The 22,084-nt window shown below is 44.6% G+C and overlaps 1 protein-coding gene across 1 annotated transcript in view; it reads right to left on the bottom strand.

Moving 5' to 3' along the window:
• Positions 1-18,645, bottom strand: part of Slc9a2 (solute carrier family 9 member A2) — an 89,066-nt gene extending 70,421 nt beyond the window's left edge. Inside the window, exon 1 of the mRNA XM_028865800.2 lies at positions 18,187-18,645. Within this exon, the coding sequence (XP_028721633.1) occupies positions 18,187-18,478 (292 nt within the window). The 5' untranslated portion in view covers positions 18,479-18,645. The remainder of the gene's footprint in view (positions 1-18,186) is intronic.
• Positions 18,646-22,084: the final 3,439 nt, after the last annotated feature.

Below are 22,084 nucleotides of genomic sequence, written 5' to 3'. Positions count from 1 at the left end.
AGAGAGACGGGGGAGACTTCATGGAATTCCCTGCATTCAATACTGATAAAGGGTTTCCACTCTGACAAAAGGATGTGTTTCTTAGGGTCAGAGACAGAGGTGGCTAAATATGTTGCTTTCAGCAATTTGATAAAGATAAAAATTGAAAACATTTGCCCTCTAACAACAGGGAACTCTTTTGTCCTGCCCCCCCCCCCAGATGTTTTGGAAGTACTGTGCTTTGAGAAGTAACAAGGAAGTCTGGAAAGAACTCCTAATAATGAATACATCAATCAGCTCATAGGGAACTTAAGCAGGAGCTCCCAGGGCCAGGATCTCTCCAGGATCCTCCTGGATGAAGCTCTCTTGTGCTAAGGGTGCTGAGCCTGCACAACACACACTGTAAAAGGAGCAGTTCCAGTGTTGTTCTTCTCTATGACATAATGGCATGGTTTAGCCCTCTAATACACACCTAAATATATTTCAATGAAGTGACAACCACAGATGTCTCCAGATGCTGTCAGTGCAGGCTCCTTCGGTGATACAAAAACTCAGTTTTCCCAGAAATTTTAATGCACAGGCATGCACAAGAGCAGCAATGATAGCCAGTCTTAATTTTAACACACAGCCATGCACAAGAGCAGGAATGATAGTTAATCTTTATTATCAATTTCACTGGATTTAAAAGCATCTAGGAGACACATTCTGGGCATGTGTGTGAGTTCTTGGGAAGTGCTGTGTTAATCTTACTCAGGCAAAAATCCATCCTGAATGTGGATGACACTATCCAGTGGGCTGGGGTACTAATTAAAAGGGGGAGAAAGGAGAAAGCAAGGTCAGTATCAGCATTCATCTCTCTCTGCTTCCTGTGGACATTATAGGACTAGCATCTCACCACCATGTATTCTTTATGCCTCCCATGCCCCACAAACCATGACCCAAAATAAGCCCTGTGCCATGGAATAATGGGAGTGTATAATTTTTTTTTATTTTGTGGAGGCTTACAGTTAAGAGATTGTCTTGAGTTTCAGGCAAGATTATAGTATAGACTCTGGGGTTTTGAACAGGCCTGTGACTGTTAAACGATCATAGAGACTTTTAGAGGCAGACTGGGCACATTCTGAATTATGAGATAAACAGACTTTAGGGACCAGGTGGTGGGAGGTTTTATGATTTGAAGGGACGTGTGTGTGTGTGTGTGTGTGTGTGTGTGTGTGTGTGTGTGAAGTTGGGAATGGATAGACTTTTGACCTTTAATCTTCATTGCCAGGTGGCTAGATTTAGAATTACCTGGGAGACACACCTCTGGGCTTGTCTGTGAGGGCATTTCCAGAGAAGTGTCACTCAAGAGGGAAATCTCACCTTGAATGTGAACTGTGAACAGCACCATTTCATGGGCTGGGGACTTGAACTGAGTAAAAATGGGAAGACAGAAAGGAGTAAGCTAGCTGAGGAGCAATGTTCACATTCCAGTCTTTCTGACAGTGGATGACATGTGACCAGCCACCTCCAGCTCCTTGCTTGCCTCCCCTACCAATGTAGACTATGCCCCCCCAAACAAAGAGCCAAAAGAAGCCCTTGTCAGGAATTCTGTCACAGCCTTTAGGACAGTAACTAATAGAGCAGCTAAAAACCAAACTTTGTACAGGTCCTGAATAATTTTGTATCTTGATCTTGTACAAAGTAAACTAATGTCTTGCTTTTTCAACCTAAGAAAGCAAGCTGAACTTACATCTGATGGCCAGAGGTGTAACACAGAAACCTATAAACAAAGGAACACTTGGCTTCTCCATCAATCACAGGGTTCGCTTTTGACTTAAGGTAATTAATAGTTCTGAACTTTATATGAAACGCAAACCAATCATGTACCTGGACAGTGTGGCCACTTCCTGCTGATGGACATCATCTTCAATTACTACAATCTACTCATGAGCCAAGGGTGGGGATGGGTGTCAGGGCCATTCTCTGCTTTGGAAGATGGCCAGAGTTTCCCACTAGCCCACTCAGACACTCAGCATTTAGCAGAAAAGCACTGTTTTTTGCTGGCATCCAAGGAACCCTGCACAATTCTCTTGGAGCACAGTGCAGTGAAAACAACATACATGATAGACACCTTTAAGAAAGTCTGGTAATTAGAATGGGCTGAGTTGTGTCACACTGCAATTCTGCTCCAGGAAATAACAGCAATGACCCTGGACACTTGGCAAAATTTTCTGGGTGTGAAATGTGTACTTCTTCAAGTAAAGAAGAGTCACCCACAGATGCCAGGAGAATTTCTCATATAGCCAGGTGGGAAATGAGATCCCTGCTGTTAAAACACAGAGTGTTGCCCTTGGACATGCTAAGTATTCTTACTTAGAAAACTCCTGGTCTCGTGTTTCATGGGAGAAGCCCAAGTAGAGGTCACTCAACTTGTGGGGAAGCTGTTGAGACATTTTTATAATCCCTAAGTCTCTCCTTGCGTTCTAGGCACCCCGCAGTGTATTTTGCCTCCCCGCCCCCCAACTCCACACACTTCAAAAATACTATTTAATAAAGTTGCTTAGGAAGAGACAGGTCAACCTGAAGAGATTCTTCCCAGGTGACACATTCCAGTGCGGAGGCATTATTAAGGTGGAATTAGAGTCCAGACGTCCTTAAGTCCCAACTGCTCTTTCTGAATGGGCCCCTTTGCACAGTTTGGCTAGGGGAAGGAGCGTGGCACTGGACTGGCAGTGACAAGGACTTGGGTGTGCTTTCACCTAAATTTAAAACCTTCCATGCAGGCCAATGGTCCAAAGTAATGTTCACTCTATTGCCCCAGGAGAGGCTGCATCCTAGGATTCATCTTTTCTTTCAGCCCATGTGTTAGTAAAGGACTGACGCTGATTTGGATTTCATCATTTGTGTCCTACTGGCCTTACAAATTATGCAAGTTTTTCCAAGGAGGCCACCCCACCCTTGCAGCCACCTTGAGTGGGAACTTTATTTTATGGTTGAATTTTATTCCTTCAGGAGGCTGGCTGCTAAAAGAAAAAAAAAAGCGACAAGTTACTTAAAATAAACAGATGGGAGTATAGGAAAGAAATCCACAACTGCCAATAATTGCCATCTAATTTCACTTTTCAGTTAAGTGGTCGCTAACACTCTACAGCAGTCGCCGCTGTAAATAAACAGGGCAGGGGAACTATCTGTACTCCAGGGGCTCCTGGGGAGTGAACTGAGATGGTTTGAATGAGAATGCCTGCCCCCGCCCAGAGACATAAGTATGAATTCTCTGGCCTCAGTTGGTGGAACTGTTTGGGAAGGATTGGGAGGTGTGGTGGTCTTACTGGAGAAGGTTTGGGCCTGAGGGTAGACGTTAGGGTTCAAAAAACTCACGTCATTCCAGTGAGCTCTCTCTCTCTCTGTGTGTCTCTCTGTCTGTCTGTCTCTCTCTGCCCAGTGGTTACTATGTCAACGTGTACATTCTCAGTTACTGCTCCACAGTGGCCATGTCTGTCTACCTGTAGCCATGCTCCCCCACCCCCCATGTCATGACGGTCATGAACTCACCCTCTGAAACTGTAAGTAAGCTTCCCATTAAAGGTTTTCTTCTGTAAATTGCCTTGGTCATGGTGTTCCTTCACAGTAACTAATACTAAAGTAAGAAACTGACCGGTTTGGGAAATTCCTCTGCTTTTTTGCTGACAATCCTACCCTTCCATTGGCTTTACCCCCTCCCCCTCCCTGTGTCTGATTTCCTGGGTGGTGGTCTACACATTCATTTGGACTCAGCTGCAAACTTCAGGGGCTCCCGTGAGTGCCAGGGTGAACATAAGCATCTTCAGGCCCCATGGGGGAATCTCAAGGCTCCACTATCATCACAGTTGGTATTCTTCACTTAATTAATAGTCAAGCCCATTGACTATTGTCATGTGGCAGACAAACAGAAAACTGGAATTTTGCCAATTTTGCATATTTTTTTTCTGAGATCTAGGAATTATCATGGTCCGCTGGCTTAATGGGTCTCAAAACAAAAGCCTGAAACATCATGCGTCATCACGGCAGAGGAAATGAAGTCCTTAAGTACAGAGATCACCTGTCTTATCAGCGGAATCTCTATCAAACTGATATACAGTCATGGACGGCCTCAGGGCAGCAGTTCTCAACCTGTGGGCCGTGATCCCTCTGGCAGCCCTCTACTTTTCAAATTTTTTTTTTTTTTACATTACATTACGATTCATAACTGTGACAACATTAGTTATGAAGTAGCAATGAGAATAGTTTTATGGTCGGAGGTCACCACATCATGAGGAACGGCGTTAAAGGGTTGCAGCATTAGGAAGGTTGAGAACCACGGCCCTAGAGTGTTTGGGCATGAATAAGTATCAGCAGGAACACAGCAAGAGATAAAAGACTCTCCAGAGGAACAAAGCAGATTGCAGTTCTGAAATAACCAAAGAAATAAAGGAAGTTCTGGTCCTAACTGTACACATTGTAACGAGACACAAACAAGAGGCCTGTGTGCTGAGCCTCTGTGGAGGCCGTGGACAGTAGTTCACTCATACATAAATGACCAGTTAAGGGTGCCAAAAGCTGAGAAGAAGGCTGGCCTGGAGAGCAGAACGCAGATACCTGGGGCCAGGGCTGTTTCACACAGACAGGATGTGTTCTGGTTTCTTTGACAGCCGTCCCTTGAGCTGCCCTGAGCATCATCTTCCAGACTGTTTGAAACAGTTATGAAAGAGGGATGCTGTTCCGTGATGGAAGTAGCCCACAATGGACACTGACTGGGCATTCTTGCCAACTGTGAAGACCAGGAGTGAAAAAAATCAGATGGAAAAGGTGAAAGCTGAATTCACTGCTGCACACCAACTATCCCATCTACTGAAAGTTGTGGCATGAAGATCATGAGTTCTATGCCATCCTAGGATACAAGACCCTGTCTCAAAAAAAAAAAAAAAATCATAAAAACTAAACCTCTCCACCCCCAGTATTCCCTTTCTCTATGGGACCATCAACATTCCATCATGGGGGGCGGGGTTCATGAGACCCCCACCCATCCCTGAGGCCCTATAGGCAGCTAATGGTTGTTGCAAGGGGACAAACCATATTATTTGTGGTGTAGCTACTGGAAAGTGTTTCTTCCTAAAGGGATAATTCTGCACTAATGCTCATCTGTGCAGCCTCAATCATATGCAGTGGGCCACACATCCTGGGAAGCATGAGTTCAGCAGGAGTGTGAAGAGCATAAGAGAGGACAGTGGGAGATGGAAATGGATATCTATATCTATATATTTATTTTCTCTATGTTATATCATATTATAAATATATCTATATATTATGTTTTATATATTCTATTATAATGTATATTTTTATTATTTTTATATAGTGTCTATCATATTTTATATAATAATAGGTAATGTGTTGATATATAACATGTTTGTGCATTATATACTGATATATTATATTTTATGTATGTGTATACATATATATGTGTGTGTAGTGTGTGTGTGTGTGTGTGTGTGTGTGTGTGTGTGTGTGTGTGTGTGCTATGTGGTGTACTTCCACTGCCTGTACATAGTTGACTTATCCATGAATACTCATGACCGCCCTTGGTTGCCAGAGACATGCCAGAGGAGTGTCATAGAGACAGATTGCTCCCCCAGGAAGGGGTACACCTTGCCTATGAGAGACCCCACATGCAGGGCCTGATTTGGCCTCCACCTATTATGCCTGGCTGCTCAACCCTCAGTTTCCAAGGAGGAGCTAGTGAGGACAATGGGTGTGCATTGCCTTTCTTTTCCAGGGCAAGCTAAGCAAAAGCAGACAGACGATTTTCTTTCTGTTCACTTATGCAACGTTGGGAACTGAAATATGTATGACTTGGATAGAAGCCTACTTTTAACACCAACAGCAGGGGGCCAGAACATCTAAACAACTGAACAACTTGCCAGGGAACAAATGGACAAAACACGGACTTTTGCCGGATGCTATTACACTTGGGGAAGGGAGGAAGATATCTGTTCTCATCAGGGAGAGCCACATTTCTGAGGTCTTTAAGACCGCAGGTTTGAAGCAAGGTAACTCTGTCTGTCCTCAGGACAGTTGCATGAAGAAGTTGTCATTCTTGGCATCTCACTTTGTTGGGGGAAATAACAGAGGTGAGTGAGGGGAATCATGTGATCTCAGATTCACAGCTAGTTAGTGGCGGGTGGGGCTGGGACTCTGGGAACTAGAGTTTAGATGACCACTCAAGCATGTTCAAGAATAGAATGCACATTATAAGCAAGTGGAAAGGCTAAGATATTTGAGAGTGAAAGGGCAAGTAAATAATATATGTGCCAGGACAATACAGCTAAAGCACGGGTGTCATACAGGGTGTTTTGTTACCTTAATTACTGTACAATGTGAGTGAGGGTAGAGAAACAAAAAGGCTTTCTAATTGTTATTCACCTACTTAATAATTATTTATTGACTCCTTACTATGTGTCAGGTACAATTCCAGACAGCAAGTCGAATAGATATAGTCCCTTCCTTCACAAACACCACATCTTAATGCATGTCACTTGTGTGTGGTTAGGTCTCCAAATGTACATGATGATCTGTCGTCAAGTACACATGTATGCAACAACAGCAGCAAAAAAACCTTAGTATAATAGCTAGGTTGGTACAACAATTCTCTCTTGAACACTTTTTTAAGTTATTTTTATTTTTAATTATGTGTGTGTGTGTGTGTTTGGGTATGTGCTTGTGAGTGATGGTACCTCAGGGAGCTGGATTTACAGGTGGTTTGCAAGCCTCCTGACATGGATGGTGAGAATAGAACTTGGTCCTCTGTAAGAGCAGTAAGTGCTCTTAACCACTGAGCCATCTCTCCAACTCCAGGTTTTATCTCTTGAAAGAAATAAGACTATTGAAATTAATGAAATGATTCGTTCCTGACCGCGAGTGACCACAGTAAATGATAGTGTGGGATGTAAACCACAGATCAGGGAGGATTACTGTATCTCAAAGCATAAACATTCTACATTCCCCACCACCACCACCACAACAACAACAACAACAACAACTAAAAGGCTCCACCAAGACTCCGAAATTCTAGACTCATGTTCCAGTTTTGATGCTGCTACCGGGTTCTGTCTCCTTGTTCTTTCCATCCTACCCAACTGAGAGGGGTTGCTAGGAAACCATATTACTAGCGGCTCTAGGCCACAAGCTGCTTCTGTGTATTATTTCAGTTGGTTCTCACAGTTGCCCTGTGCCTTCACAGTGCAGATGGAATTACCACTATAGTCTGATTTTTCAGTGGCATTTTACAATCTGAACAACAGAGATGAGAGGGGGTCAAGCATGAGACTCAAGGTCAGTTCTTTGTCTTCAAGGAAAGAATGAGTAGATAGGGTCTACTGAGGCACTCTGGAGAGCATGGGTGGGCATATGACACAGTTGACCTTCGCAGTTTCTGGACATTGGTTCTAGAATCCTTCTCAGGTAGCAAGGTCTCTCACATGCATTAGTGTAATTTTTACAGAGAACCTATGTAATGTTCTCTGCACACTTTAAGTCCTCTCTAAATGACTTATAGCACGTGAACAATGTAAATGCTATTTAAATAGCTATACTATAGTGTGATAACAAGAAAAAAATCCTTCATATTCAAGCGTTTGGTATATAGATCCAGTATGGCTCTAATGTTTCCGATCCAGTATTGGTTGAATGCACAGAAGCAGGCCCCACAGACAAGAGGCCTACTGTAACTCAATATGCTTTTTCTTCCAGGAAGTGATGAGGTAACACCACACAGAGATGAAGAACTACCTGTGGCCCCGGGTCACCCACTCGCCAGCTGGGCTGTCTGAAGCAAAGTCGTTAAGCTCCCTTGGCCTCACGTTTTCTTCTGTGTTTTGAAATTTGGGATGACATTCTTGCATTACTATGAGAATTAAGTAACATGTGAGCGTTTAAGCAAGCATGTAGCCAAATAGCTGGCGGGACTAATACCCTGTCCTCCTTAGCTATTATTATCTTATGAAAGAAACTGTGAGAGTCTCTCCCATCGCAAGAGAAGACAATGCTAGTCTCACTACAGGGCTCAGGTTTCCAGCCTGGGGATCCTGGGAAACAAGTTCAGGAATTGGAGTAGCAGACTTGTTAGTGACTGAGACATGGAAATGTGGAAGTAGAGCTTTTCACTGTCCTGTGGTCGCCTGAGGAACTTGACATGCATATATAAATCACGGCAGGGCTGAGTAACGCATGTATGTAATCCCAGGCCCTGGAGGCAGAGGCAGGAGAATTGGAACTTTTTTGGTCTCTATAGGAAATTTAAGAGCAGCCTGAGCTACATGAAACTCAAAAGGCAAAAGCAACAACCAAAGAAAACTTTAACACATCTCTAAAGTGCTTTTCAACAGAGATCAAACCCATGTCTTTGTTAATGCTAGACACACATAAATAATGAAAGAAAGAAAGGAAGAAAGAAAGAAAGAAAGAAAGAAAGAAAGAAAGAAAGAAAGAAAGAAAGAAAGAAAGAAATAATCAATATCTACCAACAAGCTACATACCCCTAAGCCTTCAGTATAAGTTTCTACATACAAGTGCATGTTCTATTCCTTTTCTCTCTTTGCCCTGTAAACTTCTCTATGTCAAAATGAAGAAACAATACGGCATTCGTCTGACAAGTATGAATCAGTCACACGGAGAGCTGGAAGAGCATTACTGGGTCTGTCTGTGGAATGAGTAGAGAGATGGAAGGAGACAAAGACATCTTCAAACAAGGAGTGAACTTTATACATCTAAAATGAGAAAGCCCATGAAGGCGGACAAACAATGTGTGGAATTATCGCAGGAAGTACCTTAATTATGATTCATCACTTTAAAAAGGCGTAATTGCAAGTAAGTAACCTGCAATTGAGCAGGCATTCTTCACAGTGACAACCCACCCATGTCCACACATCACTTTCAGATAATAAACAGGCACTCTGGGTCACCTTGCCCAGTCTGAATGTATGGAGGGTGCTTAGTCTTACTGCAGCTTGACATGCCGTGTTCTATTGATACTCATGGGAGACCTGCCCTTTCCTAAACAGGAACAGAGGAGGAGTGGATTGGGGGAACAGAGAGGGTGGGGAAGGGGCTGGGAGAAGGGGAAGGGAGGGAAACTGCAACGGGATGTAAAATGAATGAATGAATGGATGGATGGATGGATGGATGGATGGATGGATGGATGGATAAATTTTAAAAAATGAAAGCTCTGCTGCACAGAATCTTCTCACATTGTCCATATAGACATATCAAGCATAGGGAACTGACATACAGCCCCACTTCGACTAGTCCCGACTTCCACTAATGAAATGGGAGACCCAAGGAGGTGAAGACTCCCCAGAGATCTAAGACCAGAAGAGAACATAGAACTTGATCACCCTATTTCTAAGGTATTTGAGGGAGTATTTTCCTCCAATACTTCTTTGACTCTTGCCTGAGCTAGGAATCTTCTGCACAGGCAAAAAAATATAGATAATAAAACGAGGTCAGCATCATCACACTTTCAGAGCCCAATATTTTCAAAATGAGGAAAGTACAGTTATTTTTTTTCTTGCAAATGAGAAGACATAAGCTTTAAACAATGTATAAAAACCTTTCTGTGAAGGCAAAACTGCTCAGGGTGTGAAGACACTTGCAGCCTGAAGATGCAAATCTAATAACCTGTGTTTGATCCTTGGAACTCACTTAAAGGTGAATGGAGAGAAGAGAGTCCACAAAATCATCCTTTGAACCCCACACATCTACCATGCACCTTGACACAACATATACAAATCACACACACACACACACACACACACACACACACGCACAGTCAGTGAATCAATTAATTACATTTCAAAAGCATTTTTCTGTAAAACAAACAAGAAAGATATAAACAATCACCATAGTATAAAACAATATAGATGCAAACATATACTCCTCTCAGTAAAAATTATATTAATGTCTAATTACCTGGGTCAACATAGAAGATAATGTTTAGGAGAGCAGGAGTAAGAAAAGAAACCAAAGCAAGAGAAGTCAGTGGTCGTTTAGGCCACAGCAAGCGAGGGGAGCTCTAGACAGAGCTGCTTGCACATCCTCCATGCTGGGGCCTGATACTGTAACAGCTACATGAGAATAGGTAACAAGACTTTAGACCAGTGGAGGAAGGGCCTTTGCAGATTCCTGACTCTCAAAGAACTACTTTGTCCTAAATAAATAAATAGGAGGGGGATAAAAGATGCCCGTAGCCAGGGAAAAAGGAAAGGAAACTGGCCAATTCTATATGGCTCTGTGCCAGGAAGGAACTCACCTGTGATAGAAATAGAATTCCAGGCCTGCATCACACAGGGCTTAACTCATACAGGAAAGCCAAGTTATGAAACAAATACTAAAACCTGTCACTGAAATGAAACACTGAGAACCATTCTGTAAGGACAGGTTATAAGGTCAACAGACTCAACTGAAAAAGCATCCCTTAGTGAGGCTAAGCTCACAGGAAAAAATTACAATCCATGTAAGTCATTAATATCCAAAAGGGAAAGCCAGGAGATGTAGTAAATGTAAGAATTTACAACCCAAAGTTAGAGAAAAAAACATCAATGCTGGTGGGAACTATAAAATGACTATAGGAAGGATGAAAATTAAGTGATTGCCATAATAAATACAGTTATGTAAAACAGCATGAATAAAAGGCAGATGGACTTGAAAAGGGTACAAAAATGTTGGAATGAGAATGTAATTAAGATTAAAAGTATAATAAGTAGGCCAACTACACATTAAAAGTATTTTGTGGGCAGTATGATAAATTGGAAACAAAAAGATCTGATGAAATCAAAAATAAGTAACAAAGGAAGGGAAAGAGATAGAAAAAAATTAAGAAAAAGGCATGTAACCAATACTATTGGAGAAAAAAATCATGTAAATGTTTCTAGACACATTAAGACAAGAGCCAAATATCAGAAATCACCAGAGACCCCCCACACACACTCCAAAATGCAACCAGGGAGGAAATGTCAAATTAATTCCAAAGGGCTGTGGGGTAACACAATAGCCCTTAGGAAAAACGAGGGCAGAAGCAATGACATCATATCTTCTAATTAAAAGAACTCCAAGCCCTCTATTCAGATTAATTTTCATTGCAGAGTGTAATCAAATTAATGATGTTTTCAAAGGGCTGGGACCGAAGTCAGTGGCAGAGCACTTGTCTAGAATATATGACGTCCTGAGTAAAACTCTACCACCAGAAAAAAAAAAAAGGTTTGAACAAGGCTAAAGACCAAGGCTGTCCCTGAAGTATGCACTGAAGAATATATGTGAGGAGAAGGGGGATGATCAAGAAGGAAGAGCTAGAGGTGACCATAAAGAAAAGATGCCGAACATGTTCACAAATCTAAATAAACATGACATAGAGAAAGCCTTGCTGAAACAAGTTAAAGTTGGAAATAGGCTTTTAAAATGTATAAAGCTCAAGCATCTTCAGGAACAGGCTAACAACAAAGGAAATAGCAAATGCTATGTGTGACAGAGGGGAAGGGGAGGGGAGGGGAGGGGGGAGGGGAAGAGGCAGCTATGCATTTGATAAATGAGAAAATTGCTGCAAACAAAGCCAAAACATTGGAAGAAAATAAAATAAAGATGTCAAGTAAAAGCAGAGAGTAAAATGAGCCCTAATAAATCATTACAATAAGTGTAGTAATGTGCTTTCTTTTAAACTGCAGAGATTTTAAGTTTTAAAGACAGAAAATCCAATTACATGTGGGTTAATGAGACACATCTAAATAAAAATGACATAGCAAATTTTTACTAAGATGTAGAAGACGTATCTGAGACATACTGATGTGGCAACACCCACGAGAGAAGAAGAACTGCAGAAACCAGTTCTATTTTGAGTAACAGCAATGATACAAAAAAAAAAATCAAATTTGAGCCCCATGGAAAGCTATATATAAAGGGAGGGCCAAGAAGATGTAACAATATTGAATCAATATACACCTAAGAACACAGGCTCAAAACAGACACCGTGAACTTGACAAAATTACAAATAGATCCTCATAGTGGTAGGTTTTATACAGGCCAGAAACGGATAAGGCAACCCAACCCTGGTAATAGTACCGAAGAGTCTAATGCCATGATTAGAAACTTGATGTCGTGAGTGTATACATGCGTGCCTGTGAATGTGTACAATACATGGCACTAAATACTCTTACTTTTTACCATCTTTTCAAGCTCACATAGGAAAATCTGATTTTAGAACAGCCTCACATCAGTCCGCACGGAATTGGACTCTAATAAAATTATCAGCACTCTAATAAAAATGCAACCAATGCTGTATAAATTTCAAAATAAAGAAAACACAGCCCCTGGGCTGGAGAGATGGCGCAGCAGTTAAGAGCACTTGCTGCTCTCTAAGAGGACCTGGGTTTGATTCCCAGCACCCACATAATGACTCACAACCACCTTTAAGTGCTGTTCCAGGAGAACCAATGCCCTCTTCTGACCTCCACAAGCACCAAACACTCATATGATACACGTACATACATGCAGACAAAACACTCACACATAAAATAAAACACAATAAATCTTGAAAAAAAATAATCTCAATGTTTATCAATGTGATTTTTTTTCTTCATGTTTTGGTGGGGGGGTGTTGTTTCGAGACAGGGTTTCTCTGTGTAAGCTGGAACTCTGTAGGCTTAGCTTTAAAAGTACAACGTGTCCTGACTTTGAACTTAATGAGCCCAAGACAACACTCAGAGAGAGAATGATGAAGACAAAATGGATTGTTTAGGAGTTCCAATAACTTAGTAAAGTATGGAAGTTATTTCACCCATTTTATTGAGTCACTTTAGCAGAAGTACATGGTAATTTTGAAGCTCAGGTGGCCACAAAATGCACGTATTTGATACATATTTAAAACAACAGTAATTGGGTTTCCCATTATTAGTGGTTTGGGTGAATTAGTTAACCTTGGGAGGTGAAAACTGACATATTATCAAAAAATAAACTCTACAATGGACAATCTAAGCTTTCAGTTTAATAACTAAATGAATAAGTCAAAGAAAAAAAGACATTAAAGTATGAGCAAAAGCTGTAAAATTAGAAACCAACAAGTAAGAATGTCTTTTAAAAAATACAAGAGAAAATAACTTGAGTCAAGATGAAGAAAGGCAAGACTAAAAACGTTAGGAATAAAAGGAGCAAGGAGCGCATGATTGCAATTGGAGATCTTTAAGATTTCTGAAAAGTCTTTTTGTCAGTAAATGTAAAAGTTCAAAAGACATAAAATTATAAATGACCAAAACTGACTCAAAAAGACACAGATAAAGCAAATAGGGTATTGACTGTACATATCAAATCATCATCCAAAATCTACCCCTGTACCGGAACCACCCAATTCACTTAATTTTACAGGTGAGTTTTTACAGTCCTACAAAAAAAGTGTGTGTGTGTGTGTGTGTGTGTGTGTGTGTGTGTGTGTGTGTGTGTGGTATGTGTGTGTGTGTGTGTATGTGTGTGTGTGTTTACTATACTTCTCAGGGCTTCACAAGAACTAAGCACCCCACTAATGGTAAATAAAATTATCCTTGTTAAAGTTGAGAAACATTAAGATTTTTCAATTGGCAAAAACAAACAAACAAAAAACTGTTATTTTAGAAATAAGCACATGGTGGTGTATGGTCCTGACATCCTTCTTGAGGGTGCCTGAATTAGTCTTTAGAAAGAAATGAAAAAGCTACTGCATTCCCTTTTCAGACTAAAATTGTATGGGCAGCCCTTAGCATAGATGATGCTTTCAAGAGAAAAGAGTCTGAAGTGTTCTGGCTTTATTAGGTCAGAGCACATGCCAGCAGGCACACAGTATGTGCAAAATGAGATGCAAATACCATGAACTTCACCCCACCCACCCCCAGATGGTACATAAGCTTCAGACAAACTAGACATAGAATAAGTCAAGTGCAGGGAGACATTTTTTTCCAGAGGTAAAAAAATATATATATCTGCAGTTCAGGAAGCTACACAAGTTTTGAATTTCATATTTTAAATTTATGGCTGTCTGGAGTCCATAACAGATACCTTCATGGGCCAAATGTTTTGCCTTTCCCTCAAAATAGTAATAATAACAATAATAGTGATAATAATAATAATAATAACAACGTATTTCCCAAACAACAAGATGGAGAGAAGTAGAAGTTACTATGCTCTGACCCCAAGTTGTAGGGCCAAGAAAATAAAAAGGCCAAGGGTAACCAGTGACACCAGGTAGGAAAGGCAAATAGACTGACCACAGCCAGACCCCTATGCTGTAAAGGGGTACCCAGGGAGTCCTGGGACAAAGAAGGGAATTCGATTACCATAACGATGAGACCCAGTGCTCTGTCCCTAAACCTTGAGCAGAAGTAGACTGTACAGCCATGTTCACTCAGGTTAGTGCAGACACAGCCTCCCATGGCCCTGCTCATGAGGAGAGAAAGCAGACCACTGTAAAGCACACCATGAAACTGTGTTCGGCTTCTTCCTCTACATTCCTCCTATTGCCAACTAGAGCTCTCTCCCTGCACACAAGCCTCAGCGTGCAACATGTGTGGGTTTTACTGCATACACACATACAAAAAAAATCAATACATTACCAGAATTACATGCACAGTGAGACTAATAAGAACGTACACACGCAAAAACCTAGAAAAAAGACAAGGAAGCGCTTCATCCCTAGGTGGGCTAAACCTACTCTGCTCTTTTTGTTCATTTTGTTAAACTGCTTCACATACACACCCATCATCATTGGTTCCAACATCAAGCTTGCAGGAAATTTATAATTAAATCCTTAGGCAAATAATTAGGAAGTTTTTTTTTCAAATAACCAGATGAAGTGATGAGAAGGTAAGTTGAATTACACTTTTTACAACAAAAACCAGAGTGCTTTCTGACCTCTAAGGGGACTTCCAAATCCCAATACGGTGTAATCTAGATGGCCATTCTAAGTTCACCGCCCGTGTTTAAACCACCTACAAATGTTACTAAGTGCAACCTGTTCATCCTTGTTTAGATTAATCACTAGTAATGGTTCTCCCTGTTCTCTGTAGCAGGTAAGTTCTGGCACATCAGGTACTTGCATTAAAAACGCTCCAAACAGGAACCCCAGTTTCTATGAGTTGGCATTTGTGTGGCCTCATAACTTCATATCCCCATGTATGCTGAATTCACCATCTCTTCCAAATAAGAGCAACTTAGGCCATGTAAGTTACCCCCCCCCCACACACACACACACATGCACAGACAAAAGGTTTTAAACACAAATGCTAAAGCAGAACTCCTTTTATATTTAAATAAACTTTACTAATTAAAAAAAAAACCGCAAATGAATAAAAACATCACATACTAACATTAACCAGACCCAAACTTAGTGAACTTATATGCATTGAGAATTGACATTTGAAACTAGGAAGCTATGAAAAGGCTAATGTCTTTCTACTTCTAGTTCTGCCCTGGATGTTTTTGTTTTTGCTGATAGATAAACCATAAAGTATATTCCATACATAAAGTGCGAACATTTAATATGAAGCTCTACAGTTTCTGTTTCAGAACTTCCTTCCCTGGCATGTGAAAGTGTTCCGCAGCACCAGGACAATCTTGTTCAAAGCCAAAGAGAGAGTTAAGGGTCTAGGGGAGGGATGCAGAGAAAGACTTTCGAGTATCCGGGAAAGAGACTTGAGTATATCCAGGTATTTGTGCATCCCTCCAGAAGCAGCCAAAGAGGCAAGAGGGGACCGGGTTATAAAATAGGAAGAACATAGTGAAGGACTGCAACCAACAGCTTTTAAAACTTGAAAACCCCACTTCCTGTCCTGAGACCTACTTCCTTCACTTTACTTCAGGGAATCAGCACCTGGCTACTTGGACCTCTCTCTGGGAAGGAGACAAGAATACCTGTGTTCTCATCTCTGCACTGTCCCAGTGGCCAGAGAAGTACAGAGTTCGAGAAGGACAAACGGATTGGGAGAAGACGAGGGCGATATATAATGACCATGGTCAAACCCAGCTCCCGGAAGGCAGGAAGAGTGGCCCTTGAAATAGAAGAGAGCCGGGGAATTCCATGCCCTGAGCTAAGAACATGGTTCACAGGCACATAAAGGTGCCTTCGAACGTTGACTCACACAAGCATGCATGCACACTTTTGAACCAAATACCACACAATTAAGAGGATGATGTCCATTAAGATGAATAGAATACCACAGCTGGGGTGATAAGGCACCAAAAGGCCGAGCAAGGGCTCCGGGGTTATGACGGAGGGCAAGAAACTCAGAAGCTCAGAAGAGAGTGCAAAGGCAACTGAATTGACAGGAGCTGGACAGCTGCTGCCTGTGGCTGCTCTCAGGACCTCACTGTCACCACCTGCATGCCTGCCTCACTGTCCTAGGAGTAATGGACAAACCCATTCTCGCCTAATCCTCACACTACAACAAGCCTCCAGGGAGGATCTAAAGATGAGAGACCAGGAGGGCCTGGCTGGAACTTGGTCTCTCCACCCCATCAAGCCAGGTTTCCTCCTGTCTCAGCTCCCTCCTCTCCAAAGCAGGGCCATCATATCTACCCAGGATGAAGGCTGTCAAAATGAGGGATAATGAACTTAAGTGCCCACTAGCGGCTGTTATTAGTGTAATTAATCTGATTAAAATAATCAGGAGCGAAGACCAGAAGAGGGTGTTAGAGGAGAAAAGCAGTAATGGGCTCAGGCACAAACGCACCCCCTCCAGAGGCTCTGACTCAGGCAGAGGGAGGCACCCAGAGCCAATCTCCCTGGCTACATTTGGCGCAGCTGACTTTGTGGTTCATAGTGTGAACTTTCCAGCTTTGGCTTCCACCTCTCTCCGGTGATAGTATTCACACCTGCGCTCCCCTACAGGGCAGGGATGCTGTGAGGGCTATGTGAAGAGAGACCACATCTCAGGCTATTATTAGAGGACACGAGCTTATGTGGCTGTTTGCTTGATAGGGAAGTCCATGGTCCTTATACCATCGCTTAGGTGGAATTAAAACTCTCAGCTAGCGAGTCATGCCAGGGCCAGCATTTCCAGACTGCAAAGTCATTACATAGTACAGGACACCTTTGCCAACCACCATTATAGGTTAATGGATTTAATCTAACCTGGGAAGTCAATTTCAGGCTTAGCTTGCAAATTCCATACAGTTACACACAGTCCTCCTGCTTGGACCACCCCTTTTCTCTCTATGCCTTTCATTTCTCTCTAGAATGCTGTTTCTAGTGAACAGCTCCCACTGGCCAGACTCTGGTTAACCTTGGAAACACAGTCTGTATCCGACCGGCACTTCCTGTATTGTAACCACTGGCGCTTCTCCCCATTCATCAGTGAGTTCCCTCCAACAGCAGGGAGGTATGCAAAACTGCATCATCCCACCAGGCGATTGCAGAAAACCCAGGGGACGCTCTGCCCTTTTAACCTTATGTTTTTTGAACAGTGCGGGCGATAGGTACTGTACTTGAATACAGTGTAAAACTGCGAGTTGAGCGTTAGGATGAAGTGGGCAGCTGAGAAGAGAATGAGAACACAGGTGCTGAGTTTTTCACTTTCAACTTAAGAAGTGGGGATGGTGGGGTAAGTGGGTTAATTATTTGTGAATATCTGATCTCACTGGCTTCAGTTACCTCTAAAGAAACGGCTTTCTAGGTAGTGACAGGTCCAGAGAGAAGGAAGAGGGCACTAGTATTGCAGCTGCATACACTCAGGTGTCCACTGTCCGGGTAAGCGTCTCATCAGTCAGGGACACACGGGGAGGGGCTGTGTCTGGCCAAGGCACCCTCTCCCATCAACATCTTGCCCAGTGCTAGCTAGCTTCCTCCTCTTCTCCTCCTCCCTCTACTTGGAGATGATATACAATTCACCCTGTCCACTGCCTCCCTCAGCACACAGGTCTCCATCAACTTTGCCCCAGAGCTGTTAAACTTGAAGTTCCAAGTAGAAGTCAGCAGTGCGTCCCTATGCCACGGGCCAGTCAGTATTCCCCTGGCTTACGAAGGCCAGTGTCGAATTAAGAACAGGAGATCTTTCAATCTGCAGAAACTAATCTATCTGTCCAAGGCTGCCTTGGTACAGGAGGTGGCCACTATCTGAGACCAACTACTTGCCTACTTGGCGGGTTACCCACCAGGAACCCCAGCACGATCGTCCCCGCCCCCACCTACGGGTACAGCTCGCTTACCAATCTTGGCCAACGAAGCCAGTAGTATCCACAGAGTGATCTCGAAAGGGATTTGCACGTGGGGGTAATCCAAGGTGAATACGGGCAACCGACTTTCCTCGAACGGCGTCGTTCCCGGGGCCACCACGCTGGCTGGGCTTGGCGGGTTGGAGCTGGCACCCCTGGCCCCGGGTGCGTCCAGCAGGGTCTCGGCCAGCGCGCCCGCCGGCACCGCCACCTGCAGAAACAGTAGCAGCAACAGCAGGCGAGACGGTGGCGCCCGCACGCTGCGCGTGGTGCCCGCTGGTCCCATGGGGTCGGCGACTCGGGGCGCAGCAGCGACGCTGGTATAGGGATCTGGGCTCCCCCTCAGCGCATCGCGCGGGGGACAGCACCACTAATTCAACTGGACAGCGAGAGAGTACCACGCCACCGCCGCCGCCGCCACAGGGCCGGGTCCCTGCAGCCAGCCTGCTCGATCTTGGCTGCGAACTGTGAGGAGCCCGGAGCGGAGCGCGCAGCGACAGGAGGCCACCGCGCGGTCCCTCGGCCGCGCTCAGGCGCCCTCCGCCGCCGGTCGCCCTCCCATGCCCGGCAGCTGCAGGCCCTGCCCGGGGCGGCCCGCGGGCGGGCGGGGACGGGGGCGGGGCGGGCGCGGCGCCCGGGCGGCGGGGCGGGAGGACGCGGGGACCCGGTGCGACAGGCACCTGCCGCAGCCCGCGGGCGACGCTGGGACGACAGTCGCGCTGCTCTCTAGCCGGCCCCACGGGCCAAGACCCGCTACACCCGGGAGCCCGCGAGCTGTGGGTGCAATAGGTGCGCGGTGCGCACGGTGGCCCGAGCTGTCCCCGCCCCGGAGGCAGCGTCGGCCGTCCATCAGGGCTGGGACCGACGCGACCCACGCGTCGCGCCCTGCTCCCTCCCCCTGCAGGCTCCTGCAAGGAGACACCCCGGGGCGCTGGCACGCGAGGAGGCGCCGCAGGCTCAGGCAGGGTGGCGACGCTGGGAGCGGCGGAACTGGGGAGCCTTCGCCGCCACAACCAGGCGCTGCAGAGACCGACTCACACAGCCGAGCCGCTCGGGTCCTCAGGAAGATGAGAAGAGCTGCGACTTGCACCCCTCCGGAGAAAAAGCACATTGAACACAGCCTGTTCTCTGCGCATCGAAACTCCCGGTTCAGAACTCAGTGTTCCCACGCTCCCCCGGAACTCTTGTCTTTCCACTTTTCCACTCATTGTAACAGTATGGACTCCACTTTTCTTCCCTCCCCCAGCTTTGGGGGTAAAACAATCTCTGTTTTTAGGCTTCGAGGTGAATCTGTCCGAGGGCATCAGCAACATAACTATTTCGTGGAAAACCAGTGATTTGCCTAGCTTAGACGGACTTGTTCGGATAATTACAGGACCGGCTGCGGTTTGGAAAGACCAGGGAAGAGCGGGATTCTCCCAGAGCCAACTGGCCCTTCTCCGGATCCCAACCTTCCGCAGGGGCCCTGCCAGGTGCCCTGCCTGCGATCCCACTGTCCCCGGTGTCCTCCCGGTGAGAAACTGAAAGGAACCCGAAGCAAACCAGCTGCCTCCCAGTTAACTCACAGGATTTCTCCTAAATTGGTGAAATAATATCCTTATCTTTTCTACATGGCTCCTGTTCCTACACACCCTTCAGTCTAACACAGCAGGCAGATTTGTTTCAAAGTTCTAACAGAGTCTGGTCAGTCAGCAGAGGCTATCAGGAACGAACTGGCCACCTGAGCAGAAGCAAGCAGGGAACCTTTGAGCCTTGGAAAGGCAGGGAGGGGCCAGTCCAGCCCGGAATGGAAAGATTCTCAGGGCTGACAGAGAATCCTTCTGTTAATATGTTCTCAAGTATCTGTTTGTCAGACGCGAAGTGGAACTGGTTGTGAAGATATTTCTGTTTTCTTGTAAAGATTCCCTGAAACATCCAGAGCTCAACCCCTTTTCTTCCTTGCTGGGAATTTGTATGACAATGATGTCCCCCACCTTTCTAAGAAAGGACTTGCAAAGTGGTGTGTTTTCCTTCCTTCCTGGATGGTGTGTTTCTTCAGAGGAAGTGCTTTCGCTTGAATATTGGTTATCACAAATCCCAAAGATGGGAGGGAGGGCGAAACTGTATCTATTTTACAGGCGAAGACCTGCACACACACCAGTACTGGACACTAGCTTTCTATTAAAGATCTAGAAGGAATCCACACGCAGATCTGACCTTGCCGAATCTGGTTCCACCCTACCCTCCACCCCAGGACAAATTGCCCACCAATTCTAGGTTATTTACCAAATAGAACAATAAAGAATATTTTAGAGGTTGTTAAAAGAAAATACAACTCTCAATAGGATGCAGTTCCGTGGAGAGTAAGCCAAGCAGCCCAGTTCTGCAGTGTGGTGATGTCACCAGAGGGCAAGCGCACAGTCAGACAGTTACCTCTAAGTGTGGTGATGTCACCAGAGGGCAAGCACACAGTCAGACAGTTACCTCTAAGTGTGGTGATGTCACCGGAGAGCAAGCGCACAGTCAGACAGTTACCTCTAAGTGTGGTGATGTCACCGGAGGGCAAGCGCACAGTCAGACAGTTACCTCTAAGTGTGATGACGTCACAGGAGGGCGAGCGCACAGTCAGACAGCTCTTCCTAGGCATTTAGTCATGGACCCTTAGGAATGACTGCGCATCATAAGATGAATGACATTCCGCGTTTCTGGAACTCACTGTCTAGAGGACTACACGGGTGACAGATACTGTAACTCTATAAACCTTTGCCACTGCCAAGACTATTCAGTTTTTCTTAAATTTGAACAAAAAAAAAAAAACTTTTTATTCAGTCTTGTGAGTAAAAGAGGAGAGTTAGTTTAAAGACTAACCCTCCCGGCCTGGGGAAATGGCTCAACCAATAAAGCCCATATAGTACCGGCAGGCAGACCTGAGTTTCAATCCTAGAATGCATGTGGAGCCAGGTCAGCCCAGGACTCCTCTGGGGAAAGTGGAGCTAAAGCCAGGAGAATCCCAGGTGATCCCAGACCTGAGAGCCTGGCATATACTAGTGAAGAAGAACAGATCCTTCTCAAACAAAGGACAAGATGAAGACCAACAAACACCTGAGATTGTCCTATGAGCTTCAAACATGCACTGTGCATCCCACCTCCTACCCCAACATTTTACCTGAAGGAAATAAGAATGAGTTACACGTACCCTGTCAGGTTTACAGCTTAAATCTGCCTCACGGTTTCATAGACTAAAAACATGGTCACTAAGTGGAGTGGTTATATGAGGCTGTGGACCCTTAGGAGGTGGGTCCTAAAAGTGGGAAGTTATTTGTTGGGGGCAAGACTTTGAAGGGCATTTGGGGAGCTTGGCACATCTCTCTGCTACTTCCTGAACCACCATGAGGTATATTATTTTCTCTGTCATACACCCTGTGTGGTGCTGCCTTGCCACAGGCCACAAAGCAACAGTATCAAATAACCATGGACAGAACGCTCTTCCCTGAGACCTAGGACAGATCTTTCAGCCTTCATCCTTTTTCTTACTATGGTGTTTACCACAGTGAGGAAAGTTAACGTGGCCTCTGTGTTACCACTGACTTGACCATTTCCCCAAAGGGTCCTAAGGATGAGCTCAGCCCCTGAGGCCCCTGCTTACGGCTTTGCCTGTGGGGTGATTGAAGGCAATGGTCAGATATTGTTTCTACTAGTTTACAACCTGTTAGTGGCTTCTCAGTCCCTCATTTAAGAGAGCCAAATCCTACAATGATTTACCCAGTTTGACCTCTGTCTCTCCCTCCCACTTCTTCTCTCCAACCCTCATGCCTTATGAACTCTGGCCAGTGGTCATACTCCCTCCTACCACAGGCCCTTTGCTCATTCTGTTCCTGGTACAAAGGAGCTTTTTCTCATCACTGCCCTGTGC

This window comes from Peromyscus leucopus, chromosome 16_21, assembly GCF_004664715.2.
Source record: "Peromyscus leucopus breed LL Stock chromosome 16_21, UCI_PerLeu_2.1, whole genome shotgun sequence".
NCBI classification, from domain to species: domain Eukaryota; kingdom Metazoa; phylum Chordata; class Mammalia; order Rodentia; family Cricetidae; genus Peromyscus; species Peromyscus leucopus.
The sequence above is the reverse complement of the archived record's forward strand: the minus strand, read 5'-3'. Positions and strand labels throughout refer to the sequence as shown.